Source organism: Akebia trifoliata, chromosome 3 (genome assembly GCF_017979445.1).
Source record: "Akebia trifoliata isolate Shusen 1 chromosome 3, ASM1797944v1, whole genome shotgun sequence".
Lineage (NCBI taxonomy): Eukaryota > Viridiplantae > Streptophyta > Magnoliopsida > Ranunculales > Lardizabalaceae > Akebia > Akebia trifoliata.
The window spans coordinates 32,503,259-32,516,606 of record NC_141377.1 but is presented as its reverse complement, the minus strand read 5'-3'; the positions used below and the strand labels follow the sequence as shown (position 1 = coordinate 32,516,606).

General features: G+C 39.4%; 1 protein-coding gene across 5 annotated transcripts in view; it reads left to right on the top strand.

Annotated features, from left to right (window-relative positions):
* Positions 1-13,348, top strand: part of LOC147406427 (ARM repeat superfamily protein) — an 82,235-nt gene that overhangs the window by 32,030 nt on the left and 36,857 nt on the right. For all 5 annotated transcript variants that reach the window (XM_086434463.1, XM_086434462.1, XM_086434461.1 and 2 more), the window contains exon 14: positions 5,148-5,274. In XM_086434463.1, coding sequence (XP_086290589.1) covers positions 5,148-5,274 — 127 coding nt within the window. The remainder of the gene's footprint in view (positions 1-5,147; positions 5,275-13,348) is intronic.

Here is a 13,348-nt window from a genome sequence, read left to right as displayed (position 1 = left end):
TACCAGTAGTGCAGTTACTCCCCCAAAGGCTGAGTGTTTTATGAATAAAGTGTGATCACCTTGACTTTGTTTGTAGCCCATTCCTAACATTGTCTTTGTAAACCTTCCAAACCATGCTCGTGGAGATTGTTTTAACCCATACAATGCTTTCTTCAGCCTGCATACCTTCTTATCTCCTGAATTGTCATCAAATCTTGGAGGCCTCACCATATAAATTTCTTCCTCTAGGTCTCCGTGAAGAAAGACGTTTTTCACGTCGAATTGGTGTAAACTCTAATCTAAGTTGGCTGCCAATGACAACAAAATCCTTACTGTGTTCATCTTAGCCATCGGTGCAAATGTTTCTTCATAGTCCACTCCATAGGTCTGTGTATAACCTTTTGCAACTAACTTGGCTTTGTATCGTTCAAGTGATCCATCAGCTTTATACTTCAGAGAAAACACCCATTTGCATCCAACAGGTTTCTTTCCTTTGGGCAGCTCCACCAACTCCCAGGTTTTGTTCTTTGTGAGTGCATCCATTTCCACTTTCATAGCATGTCTCTATTCTTCTTTGCTTAGGGACTCGGATAGTGTTTGTGGTATGGTTGTGGAGTTTAGATGGGTGAGAAAGCTTTTGTGTGATGGTGACACTTTTTCGAATGACACAAAATGAGACAATGGATATTTTGTACAATTTCGGGTACCTTTTCTAACTGCAATGGATAAGTTAGGATCATTTTTTTCAAAAACTTCAGAAGACAAGTTGATGACAGGGATATCAATATTTACCTCATTTCCGAGAATTGGTTCGGACACTTGAGTTTGCTTCGGCTTAGCAGTGGAACCTCTCTTCCTTGAGTAACCTTGCAATGGTTTCGTGATAACTGATTCAATACAAGTATGTCCTGGGGTTATAGGTTCAAGCTGTTCAGCTTCGGGTTGTTTTGATGGCTCAACTTCTTCTTGTTCAAGTTGTTTTGGTGGTTCAGTTTCAGACAAGGGAAATGGTGGAGTGTTTTCTCTGAAGTATAAAGCTGATGGATCACTTGAACGATACAAAGCCAGGTTAGTTGCAAAAGGTTATACACAGACCTATGGAGTGGACTATGAAGAAACATTTGCACCGGTGGCTAAGATGAACACAGTAAGAATCTTGTAATCCTCTATAATAGGATATTCTAGAATATTCTTGTAATAGGATAGTTGGTATAGTTTTCTAGAATATTCTTGTAATCCTCTATAATAGATAGTTTTCTAGAATCTTCTTATAATAGGATAGTTGGTCTATAAATACCCTATTAGGGCATTTGTAATGGATATAAAAGAATTCTCAATAAATTCAGTTTCCTACATGGTATCAGAGCCTTACGTTCATATCCTAGGAACGATTTTTTTTTTTTTGCCATCTTGTTCGTTGTTCATCTGTTTTTACTCTCCCTTTATTTTTCCCTTGTGATCTTTGCTAAATTCACGATGTCAGAAGAGTCAGGAGCCACCAATCAGTCTGTGATGGTGACACTTCATGGGAAACCACAAAACTTTTCTGGTAGAAATGGGGGAGGATCAAGAAACTGGCGACAGAATTGGCAACAAAAGTTACATGCTAATCTGGCACAAACCGGCAGTGATGGCTCGAGTGCTCAAGAGAATTCTAATAGCAAGGAGATCAACAAAGAAGACATTGAATGGCTAGGATCACTTCTCAACTCCTTGGAGAAACCATCGGGTATGTGGTCATTTGCACATTCAGGTATAGTTTCTTCTTCTCATGCCTTTAGTGTCTCGGATAGTAATTATTTCGACTCTTGGATCATTGATTCAGGAGCAACTAACCATATGACTCATTGCTCCTTTATATTCTCCACATATAGTCCATGTTCTAGTAACAGAAAAATTACATTGGCCGATGGGTCACTTGCTACTATAGCAGGTTAAGGAGATATTCACATAAGTCCTTCATTAATTCTGAAAAATGTTTTGCATGTTCCAAAACTTACAATAAATCTAATCTCTGTCCAAAATCTTACAAAGGATTTGAATTGTAGCTTGACCTTTTCATCCACCTCTTGTATTTTTCAAGACCGAGCTACGGGGATGACGATTGAGCATGCTAAGGAAAGCAGTGGCCTCTATTACCTTGATGTGCAGAATAAAAATAAGAGTTGTAGGATTGACAATCCATCTTCCTTGTTGTCAGATACAAGATTTTCAATAAAAGACTAGATTTGGCTTTATCACCTTCAGTTTGGACATCCTTCCTTTAGGACTTTGAGTGTCATGTTTCCTTCCTTATTTAAGAATATTGATATTCGTGAATTTCATTGTGACATTTGTGAGTTTGCCAAACACAAACGAGTTTCTTTTCTTTCGAGTAATAAAAAATCCTCATTTCCTTTTCAATTAATCCATAGTGACATTTGGGGACCGTCAAGAATTTCAAATATTTCAGGGGCTAAATGGTTTGTCACGTTTATTGACGATTGTACTCGTGTCACATGGGTTTTTTTGCTAAAACAAAAATCTGATGTTTGCACGGTTCTCCCTATCTTTTATGACATGGTCAAAAATCAGTTTGGGGTTACAATAAAAAAAATAAGATCTGACAATGCAAAAGAATATTTTAATCAAGTATTATCTCCATATTTTCGAAAAGAGGGGATAATACATGAATCCTCTTGCATAGATACACCCCAACAGAATGGAGTGGCAGAAAGGAAGAATGGCCATCTCTTGTCAACAACTCGTGCATTGTTATTCCAACGGAATGTCCCCAAATATTTATGGGGTGAAGCAGTTCTTACATCAGGCCACTTAATAAACCGTACTCCATCTCGAGTTCTTGATTTTAAAAGTCCTTGGGAGGTCTTTTCCAAAATTTTTCTTGATTTTGCATCTCACAATCAATTGTCACCTCGAGTTTTTGGATGTGTCTCGTTTGTTCATATTCATTCTCATGGTCGTAGTAAACTTGATCCTCGAGCTCTTAGATGTGTCTTTGTGGGGTATTCCTCAACTCAAAAGGGTTATAAATGTTATCATCCACCATCTCGCAAAATCATTGTGTCTGCCGATGTAACTTTTGTTGAAAGTGAAAGTTTTTTCCAACCTTCTCTTCAGGGGGAGACACTTACTAGTGAAGATAAGGACCAAGGGGATCATGGCTTTCTAATGGACTTTCCTGCTCAAGCTAGCCAACCACCAACCCAAAACAGTAGGTCTTTTGGACCACTACGTGCAGGTTGTATATCTCTTCTTTTCCTTTTTCTGGGTTGGAATATGTTGACAAACCATTTACCTCGAAAGACCGATCTGATGGAGAATGGGAGAACTATGAATATAAGAGGGTCACGGGGCTTAACTGAGGAATGACACACACAAGAGTGGAGGAAAATATACACTCAACACTCCCCCTCACCCATAAGGTGGAAAGATTCGAACCCATGACCTATATGAACGTAGCGCTCTGCTACCATGTTAAATTTGGGGGTCAAACTCAAAACCAATTGGCTATGAGCGGAAAGGCCCAAGAGCTTATAAGGAGAGAGACAAGGCAATTTGTGTTCGATGTGGGATTAAACCATTTACCCCAAAAGATCGATCTGATGGAGAAGGGGACAACTATGAATATAAGAGGGTCACGAGGCTTAACTGGGGTATGACACACCCAAGAGTGGAGGAAAATATACACTCAATATAATAAAATCATATACTTTTGAGAGGACGGAGCGGGGGAGAGCTACTAGCTATAATAAATTCCAATCTCATTCTTAAAAGAAACAACTTTAAATGACTAAGCATACTTGATACCTATGCTCATTCAAGTCATAGGATGTGGGAATTATTGTTTGATGGGTATACCGCCCCCCAACCCAACCCAACCCAACCCAACCCATCCGATCCACATAATGCTATTCATCATCCATAACCACATGCCTATCCATTGTCCCTTGTTTCAATGGGTTGGGGGGGGGTGTTCTGGGTTGGAATAAAATCATACCCTTGTGAGAGGACGGAGTGGGGGAGAGCTACTAACTATAATAAATTGCAATCCCATTCTCAAAGAAACAACTTCAAATGATTAAGCACACTCGATACCTATGCTCCTTCACGTCATAGGATGTGGGAATGACTGTTTGATGTGTCTTCCCACCCAACCCAACCCACATAGTGCTACTTATCATCCATAACCACACCCCTATCCATTGTCCCTTGTTTCAAGACGAAAATGGCTTTATTGATACTAGCATCACGTGGAACTTACTTCTAATATAGGATCATAACAAGCCCCCATATTATCAATGAAATAAAAAACTCGTGCTGAATGCATCTTCTTCTCTCCTTTCAATAGATAATTTTTTATCTCCTTCTTAACATGTTTGGGTACCCTAGAATATGAAGACATAGTTGTGGGTACCCGCAAGATTTTTCTTCATCCTTTTCATGCCCCTTTCAACAACCCCACAATAAAAATTACATCAAATGTAAAGATATGACTTCCCCAACCTTGCCTTCGGTCCTTCAATCTTAATTTCATAGTCCAAGTTTGGATACTTCTGATTTCCTCCATACCCTTGTTTTCAAACTTACACCATCTTCTAGAAAATGGCAAAGAAAGATAAAAACAACAAAAGAAAATATTAATAGAACAGAAGAAGGCCCTACTTTAAAATTCTTACCTTAAACAACCCTTAAAGCTTTAATTAGTTGTTTGTAGTTGATGAGTCTTGCTGCAAGAAACCTGTACAGGAAGCAACAAATCAAATTCTGGAAACAAATTAGCTCACAATAACAATGCCTGCAAGTAATGAAATCTTTGGGTTTGAATCCTTAGATAGGACATTTCTCTCAAAGAACATGCAAAAGATCCATGTAACCCAACACTCTTAAGTTGTTTGTGCAGTGTTAGCGTAGTATTAGGTGTATTTTTGGAAAAGAAGCATAAGAAAAAAATTATAAATGTTTTTGAATGAATTTGGGTTTCCCATTTTTGTGCAACCATGAAGCTATAGTCTCGAGTCCTACTCACACTTGGAGACATATTTTTGAACACTGTTGAAGAAACACTTCAGATGCTGTCTTTTCTGTTTCACCTTATCTATCCTACAGTTAGTTTTATTTTATTTTGTTTAACATGAAAGGTAATTTATTGCATTTTTTTTTTGTAGTGATATTTACCCTTCATTAGAGAGAGTATGCTTGGAGGGAACTCGTGTGCAGTCAAAATATGCTATTTCTGCTATTGATGCATTGGCCGATGCTTCTGATCAATTGGTTTTCTCAGATTTATATGTGGTATGCTTGTGTAAATTTTGTTGGGGAAGTGCTATTGAGTTTGGAACTATGTTTTATATGTTATCCATTATCTATGGTGCCATGTTAGATGTTATGTGATTGCTTGGCGCTTTTTCTTTGTATTCTGTAGTATCTAATGTGTAGCGTGTTGGCTGTCTCATAGTGAAAATTCCATTTGACCTGTAAACATGATGAAAAAAATATATGGATTAATGCATTGTTTAATTTATGAAGGTGTGCCTTTTTTTAAAATGCTGGATTTGCAGTATATCTTTTGTGTGTGTTATGAAGTAAAAACTGGCTGGCTAGGTGATTTGTAACATTTATTGATCTTTTTAAACACTAAGATGTGAATCGAGGCATTCTATTAATTGAAGCCTTGAGGCATAAGCCTCAAGGAGAATGACGTAAGCCTTATGGGCATGCATTTTTTAAATAGATAGATAATTAGGTAGGAAAATCAATAAATAAATACGGTGAAATGTTTGGGGCAATGATTGTGGCATTTTCGGGTAGAAAGGGATAGCCTTTGGGGAAAAGTTATTAAGCAAAAATATGGTGAGAACCCTATGGGTTGGGAGTGTTGCCAAACTCGGTCCTCGTTTGGTTGTAGCGTGTGGAGAGGGATTTGGAAATTATCTGAGTACTTCATTAAGTTTTCTCATTTTAAGGTTTGTAGCGGTTCTAGAGTTTTGTTATGGGAAGACATTTGGTGTATCGAGTCCCCTCTACAGGTCCTATTCCCAACACTCTTTGCTTTATTAGGGAAGAAAAGTTTGCCTATTTCCTCCTTCCTGACTCCGACTGATGGCAAGGTGTCCTGGGACTTTGACCTCAGGAGAAGTTTCAACAACTAGGAGATTCAAGAGGCGGCTTCTCTTGTTGGGTTCTTATCCTCTTGCACCCTTCACACACATGTTGAAGATTGTTTGACTTGGATGGGCAACCAAAATGACATCTTCTCGGTAAGTTATTTCTATTCTCTTTTCAAGGGAGAGGTTGGTTACCCTTTCCCTGCTTCAAAAGTGTGGGTTCCCTTCTTCCCCACCAGAGTATCTTTCTTTCTTTCTTTTTTTTTTTTGGGTGGCGGCCCTAAAGCATCTCCTGGCCTTTGACAATCTCAGGCTTAGATGTCTATGGTATGTTCATGATACATTTTTGTTTCCTATGTAAAGTGAGTGGTGAGTCTGTCGATCAGCGCCTTTACATTACCCTTTTGCGTGATTAGTGTGGCTCATTTCTTGGCCCTGTTCCATCTGTCTTGGTGTCATCCTACCTCGATCATTTTGTCGTTTTCTAGTTGGAACACCATCATGTTCTATGAGAGTGAGAGTGAGAGTGAGAGTGAGAGTGAGAGGATTCTTTGGAAGTTGGCTCCCTTTGCTATTTGTTTCGGTTTATGGAAGGAAAGGAATGAGATAATTTTTGAGGGCAAGGAGAAGCCAATCTTTGATGTTTGTTATTGATATGGGGGGCAAGCAATGTAGAGGTTTTAGGGGCCTCTTCCTTGGGGGTTTTCTCTATATGTGGGGTTTAATTTGTAAAGGGAGAGGGTAGCTGTGTTTTGTTGTATTTTTCTTGCGAGGACATGTTCTACTCACATTAATAAAAGTTTATATTTATAAAAAAAATCAATCAAAAATAAAAAGCGAAAAAGTACAAGAGAAATTAATAAAGTTTTACAAAAATGCCAATTTACATTCTCATATTCCAAAGTTAACGGCCAAATCCAAATTCCGAGCTCTTCAAAATCAAACTAAATTGTAACATTCCCATAGTTTCATACTTTCCATCTTTCTAAGTTTCAATTCTTCAAACGGAAAACAACAATTGAACGTAATAACCACTCTTAACTAAAACAGCATAACAACACTCTTATACTTGGGTGGCGTAGGTTAGGTGTAGAGAGAAAAATACAAGGAATCAAGAAAAACTAATGGAACAATAAGGGCTAGCGATTGTATGTATATTGAATGCTATAACTATGGGCAACTTCGTAGTTATAAAGATTATTATGTAATGGTACTAAAAACAAAGGGAAGAAAGAAATAGAAGAAATCCCTGTAGGACCTATGCCTTGTGAAAAGATTGCCAAAATGGAGTTTGCATCCCCAAAGGCGTGTAAGCCTTCTCAACCCAAGGTGTTTTATGAGAGCCTTGCCCTACAAGGAAAGTTTTGTTTGTATTGGTTCAAATAGACCTAATTGCAACATTGCTTGACTATAGAATTTCAAAAATGTTGAATATTTTAAGTTTCATCATGTTGTCTTGAACAATAATTAAAATAATTAATTCAACAACCAAAATATTTCAATGTTGAGTTCTGTGCTCTCAAATGATCAATCTAGCTGCTCTATTAATGGTTGCACTTGCACAGTACAGTCTCTGCTACAAATAGGAAAAAAAAAACGGATAGCTATATGGCTTTTAAATCAAGAATACTTGAGATAAGTATGTAAGAATGCATAAACTAAAAAACATTGGGGAAAAAATATATGAAATTTTGCTTCTTGAACTTGATTTAAATGATTTAAGGAGAAGACAGAGAAAATTTAGTTTGACTGTAAAGAGAAAATAAATTCAAACTTAGAAGGAGCTAAAATGAGTGTAGAAGTGTGCTAAAATGAGAATATAATTATGTTGGGTTGTTGTAGGAATATGAGGGTGATAATGGGGTATTTATGTAAAAAAAAAGAAGCAAGTTTTTGCCCAAAGGTCAAAATTTTGACCATTGGGAAAAAGTCTGATCTCACATGCCATCGCATCCTTATGTGATGGCTGTGGGCATCAAAATTTTAAAGAGGCCCTCATAAATTTTATAAGTCAAAATAAAGTCCTTAACCACACAGTTAGGCCCACAGGTCTAAATTGGGGATCTATTAATCGGGACGGGTTTCGTATGTTTGGGTTTGGGTTTTCGTAGATAAAGCCCATGATCTAAACTAAATCAAGTGATCCACATATTAAATATTGGGTCTTATACCTAAATAAAGGAGTTTGGCCCAATAATAATCCATTGAATCCTTAAATGGGATTTGGACAAATTTAGCCTTTTAAATAAATCAATTAAACCTCTTTAAGTTTGGGGTGTAATTGGAAAGCTAAATTATCTTTAAGTCTATAAATACAAGAGCCTCTCTCATTGAGGGGGGATCTGGATCACTTTCTCTTAGAAGACAGAAGCTCTCCCTCTAGAGAAGAATAAGCTCTTAAGCCCTCCTCCAGAGACAAAGCAAGGTTCTTCAGAGATCCGGACTCCGACTAAAGAGAAGATCAAGCATAAAGCCCTTCTCCGAAAGCCAAGAAAACCTTTTCAACCGATAAAGCGTGAAGCCCGGAGAGAAGAAAATCTACAGAAGATCAAGCACAAAGTAAAGCCAACATCAAAGCCCATGATCTAAACTAAATCAAGTGATCCACATATTAAATATTGGGCCTTATACCTTAATAAATGAGTTTGGCCCAATAATAATCCATAGAATCCTTAAATGGGATTTGGACAAATTTAGCCTCTTAAACAAATCAATTAAGCCTCTTTAAGTTGGGGGTATAATTGGAAAGCTAAATTATCTTTAAGTCTATAAATAGAAGAGCCTTTCTCATGGAGAGGGGACCTGGATCACTTTCTCTCAGAAGACAGAAGTTATCCCTCTAGAGAAGAAGAAGTTCTCAAGCCCTCATCCAGAGACAAAGCAAGGTTCTTCAGAGATCCGGACTCCGACTAAAGAGAAGATCAAGCATAAAACCCTTCTCCGGAAGCCAAGAAAACCTTCTCAGCCGATAAAACGTGAAGCCCGGAGAGAAGAAAATCTATAGAAGCCTCTACAGAAGATCAAGCACAAATCAAAGACAACGTCAAAGCATCCTTCTCAGTCTATAAAGCGCGCAGCTCGGAGAGAAGAAAAGCTACATACATCGTCACTATTTTTTTTGTACTTGACTGTTAATCAGAGGAAACATTGAGATCTGTATCTACTTTTCATCAAAAATCAATAAAATCATTTGCGATCATATTTCACGAATCTCGAGGTAGATTCGTTGAAATTTATTGTCGACAAATTTCTGGCACGCCCGGTGGGACAATCTCAACCTTTCATCCTTCAGTCAACTGCAAGAACATCACCTAAAACATCGATGGCATCTCGCAACGTCAACGCTATCGCATCTGCCGCTACTGAGAAAGGTAAGAAAATCTTTTCTTCTAATCTTGAATCTGATCAGGTTATTAGTCGCGATCACCATGTGACACGAACAATGACAAAGACTGGTGGAATCAAGCTAATGGAGCCTCTCCAGCATCACTCTAAGAAACGTGCCACAAAAACAACACTTACCACGAAGGAATCGTGGGCGGACGTGGTAGAAGACGACTCGTCAGATTCTGGATCTGATTCGAAGTCAAGCGAGGGATCGTCTAAATCTTTATCGATCACTTCTCCGTCTCAAACTCACACATCCATCAGATCAGTGATGACAGCTAGAGCGCTAACGATGGAGGAACAAGTTGCTCAGATGGCAGACACCATCAACAAATTAACAAAAGCAATGGAAGAAAAAGATATTCAAATTGCAACTCTCCCCAGCCGTTTGGAGCAGAAAGACAAAGAGAATGAGTCGAGTGCTGGACCTTCACGTCTTCCAGGATTCACCCCTGAAGCATACATGGCTCCGCACGAAGAGGAACAACGAGCAGACTATTCTGGCTTACGTAAAGCTACGCGAGACCCACCACAAGGGTCTGTTGCCTCACTGTCCGTTCAACAGTTACAAGCAATGATTACTGACACCATTCGTGCTCAGTATGGGGGCATGCCACAGTCCTCATTGGTTTACTCCAAACCCTACACTCAACGCATTTAACAAATGCGTCTTCCAACGGGATATCAACCGCCAAAATTCCAACAATTCGAGGGAAAAGGCAACCCAAAGCAACATATTGCCCATTTCATCGAAACTTGCAATAACGCCGGTACATTCGGTAACTTCATGGTGAAACAATTTGTTCGCTCCCTCCGTGGTAATGCGTTCGATTGGTACACCGACTTGGAACCTAATTCAATAGATAGTTGGGATCAACTTGAAAGAGTGTTCCTCGGCCGCTTCTACAACACTAGAAGAACAGTAAGTATGGTGGAGCTCGCTGCCGTCAAATAAAGGAAGGATGAACCAGTCATCGAGTACATAGAGCGATAGAGAAATCTTTCCCTCAACTGCATGGATCAACTTTCCCAATCTTCTGCTATCGTGATGTGTGTTCAAGGGATGCATTGGCAACTCCTTTACATCTTGAAAGGAATCAAGCCACACACTTTAGAAGAACTAGCTACTCGAGCCCACGACATGGAGCAGAGTATATCTGTGCATCAGACTCCATGACCAAGCGAGCCTTGAAAGCAAGAAAAGAAGGATGACAAGTCCTTCAAAATTAAGGAAGTCTTGTCTACTACCAACAACAAACCTGTCAAAATCACAGGTAAAAGAAGAGAAGATCAGCCACGAGCTGATTCAACACAAGAAAAAGGAAAAGCTTGGAAAATTCTCAAAGAGCTTGAGGCAAAAGAATACCCTTTTCCTGATGCTGATGTCTTGGGCATGTTCGAAGAGCTGTTGAAATTAAAGCTCATTGAACTGCCAGTGCCCAAACGACCCGAGGAAGTAGGTCGCGACAATGATCCGTAATATTGTCGTTATCATAGGGTGATTAGTCACCCGATTGAAAAATGCTTCGTCTTCAAAGAGAAGATTATGGATTTGGCACGTCAAGGGAAAATTGAACTTGACTATGTCGAAAATGTTGCTATTTCCAACATGACCTCTGTCACTTTTGGATCTTTTGATCCAATACTCTTGACAAGTCAATATGCTACGCAGATTCCATCTCCTCAGATCACCAAAGTTTTACCTAAACCATCAAAACTCATATCCGTACATTTTGATGTTGAAAAGGCCCATCCCACGCTGGGGGCAAGGCCACATCAAAGAAAAATCATCACCTTTCCCACTTCACTTCAACAAGTACCACAATCTCATTCGGCTTCAAAATCAAAGTTAGGCATCTCAGAATCTGCTTCAGTTGATGATGAAGGGTGGACAGTTGTTACTCGTCGAAAAAGACGCCCTACATATGTGCCAACTCCTTCCATTTTGAAACCAAAGAGAAAGAGAAGAAAGTCAAAACCAAGTACAGGGTTAAAGAAACGAAAGAGGGCAACAAAGAAGAAGGCTTTCCGAGTTCCGCCCGCAGACCTGAAGACATCTTTCAACAACCTCCCCGTGTACTGGTTACTCTTTTAGAATTCTTACCAAGGAAGCTCTTAAAGGAAGTCTGCACGGTTTCATGTCATCAAGTGGAAGCAGAAATGCTAGAAGATGATGTTAGTGATAGGTCCGAAGAACATCCTACTACTTCCAGTAATGGAGATCACCGACTTGAGAAAGACAATAGCACCTCGGAAATAGAAGATTCGCAAGTCGACTTGGATTTATCCAGTGAATTCCAAAAGGTTCAGCTTACTTCAAAACAAAGCTCAACTGATTCAAAACAGGAAGTTCAATCTGACCTAGATCCACGACAAAACAGTATGTGTATGGCCACAATTACTTTCACTGATGAGGATCTCGACCTCACAATAGGCCGCTTTACGTCACAGGTTATGTGAGGGAGAATAAAGTTCAAAGAATTCTCCTAGACTATGGTTCTGCGGTGAATATCATGCCAATTCGTACCATGAAACAAGTTGGGATCTCGTTGGATCAACTTGCTCGCAGTAAGTTGATGATCCAAGGCTTCAACCTGGGTGGTCAAAGAGCTATCGGCATGATAAGAGTCAAGCTTTCAATCGCAGATTTGGAGTCAACAACGCTCTTCCACGTGATTGATTGTAAAATTTCATATCACTTGCTTCTCGGCTGACTGTGGTTGCATGAAACTGGGGTAGTACCATCCACGTTACATCAATGTTTCAAGTATTACCAAGATGGTGTGCAGAAACGTGTAATAGCCGAAGATCAACCGTTTGACAAGGCAGAAACGTATTTTGCAGATGCAAAATTTTATTTTGGAGGGGACGTCATTCAAGAAGCACTTCCCGTTTCGGTTCCTCATTCTAGTAAGCAAAAACCCGACAAGGGAAAGCATACTACGAATGATGCCGAGGAGATTTCTCCTGATTTTCTGCTTCAGAAAGAACGAAATAAGAAGCAAGAACTAGAAACTCGACAGATCAAGGTGGGTCAATCAATGGTGGACGCGTCATCCACAGTTGTATTGCCAACCCCAATGCTTCGTTACGTGCCACAATCGCAACGAAAGCCGGGACAATCACCTTTCGAAGAGATTTCTTCAAAGACCAAGCCTTCTGTCTCTAAAATCGAATTGGAGATGTTGAAAGAAGAATTAACCTTTGCGGTTACACCTCTTCAAAAATCTTACATAGTAAGGACACCCGTGGAAAACGTTGTCCCAACTATGTCAATCGCGAAGAACCATGAAGACAACCTCGCAAAAGTAGAGTCTAAAAGTTGGTTCGATCCTAGAACTTCCAAGTTATTCAAGATTGTCGGTTATGAAAAAGGTGAACCTGTGCGATTGGGTGAACTACCCAGACTGATCAAATTCATGGTTTAACTGCAACACAAGTCAAACTCGTTCGAGCTGGAGAAAGAGTTTCATTCACACGAGCAGGGCTAGGTTATACGCTAGTGGCTCCAATCAAAATTTCTAAGATGAAGACGGCTTCTTCACAACATACTATAGTAGAGGTCATCGATGAGTCTGTAGAAGAAACACCAGTTCCACGAACATCGGTCTTTGATCGAATTGGTGGCCACATCTCAACCACGTCGGTATTTGATCGATTGGGTGCTTTAGATGATCATCATGATGTACAAATTCATAAATCTCGGGTGTCTGCTATATCTAGACTTGGTCAGAATGTTGGGGTAAAAATACGAAAAGAATCGTGACGTCGACCTAAGCCAATGAATAAACATGTGGAGCATAAAGATAGTAGTGGCTTGCATAACGCTATTCCATCTCGCATGAAACGACAAGCAGCTTTAGAAGTCTCGATAT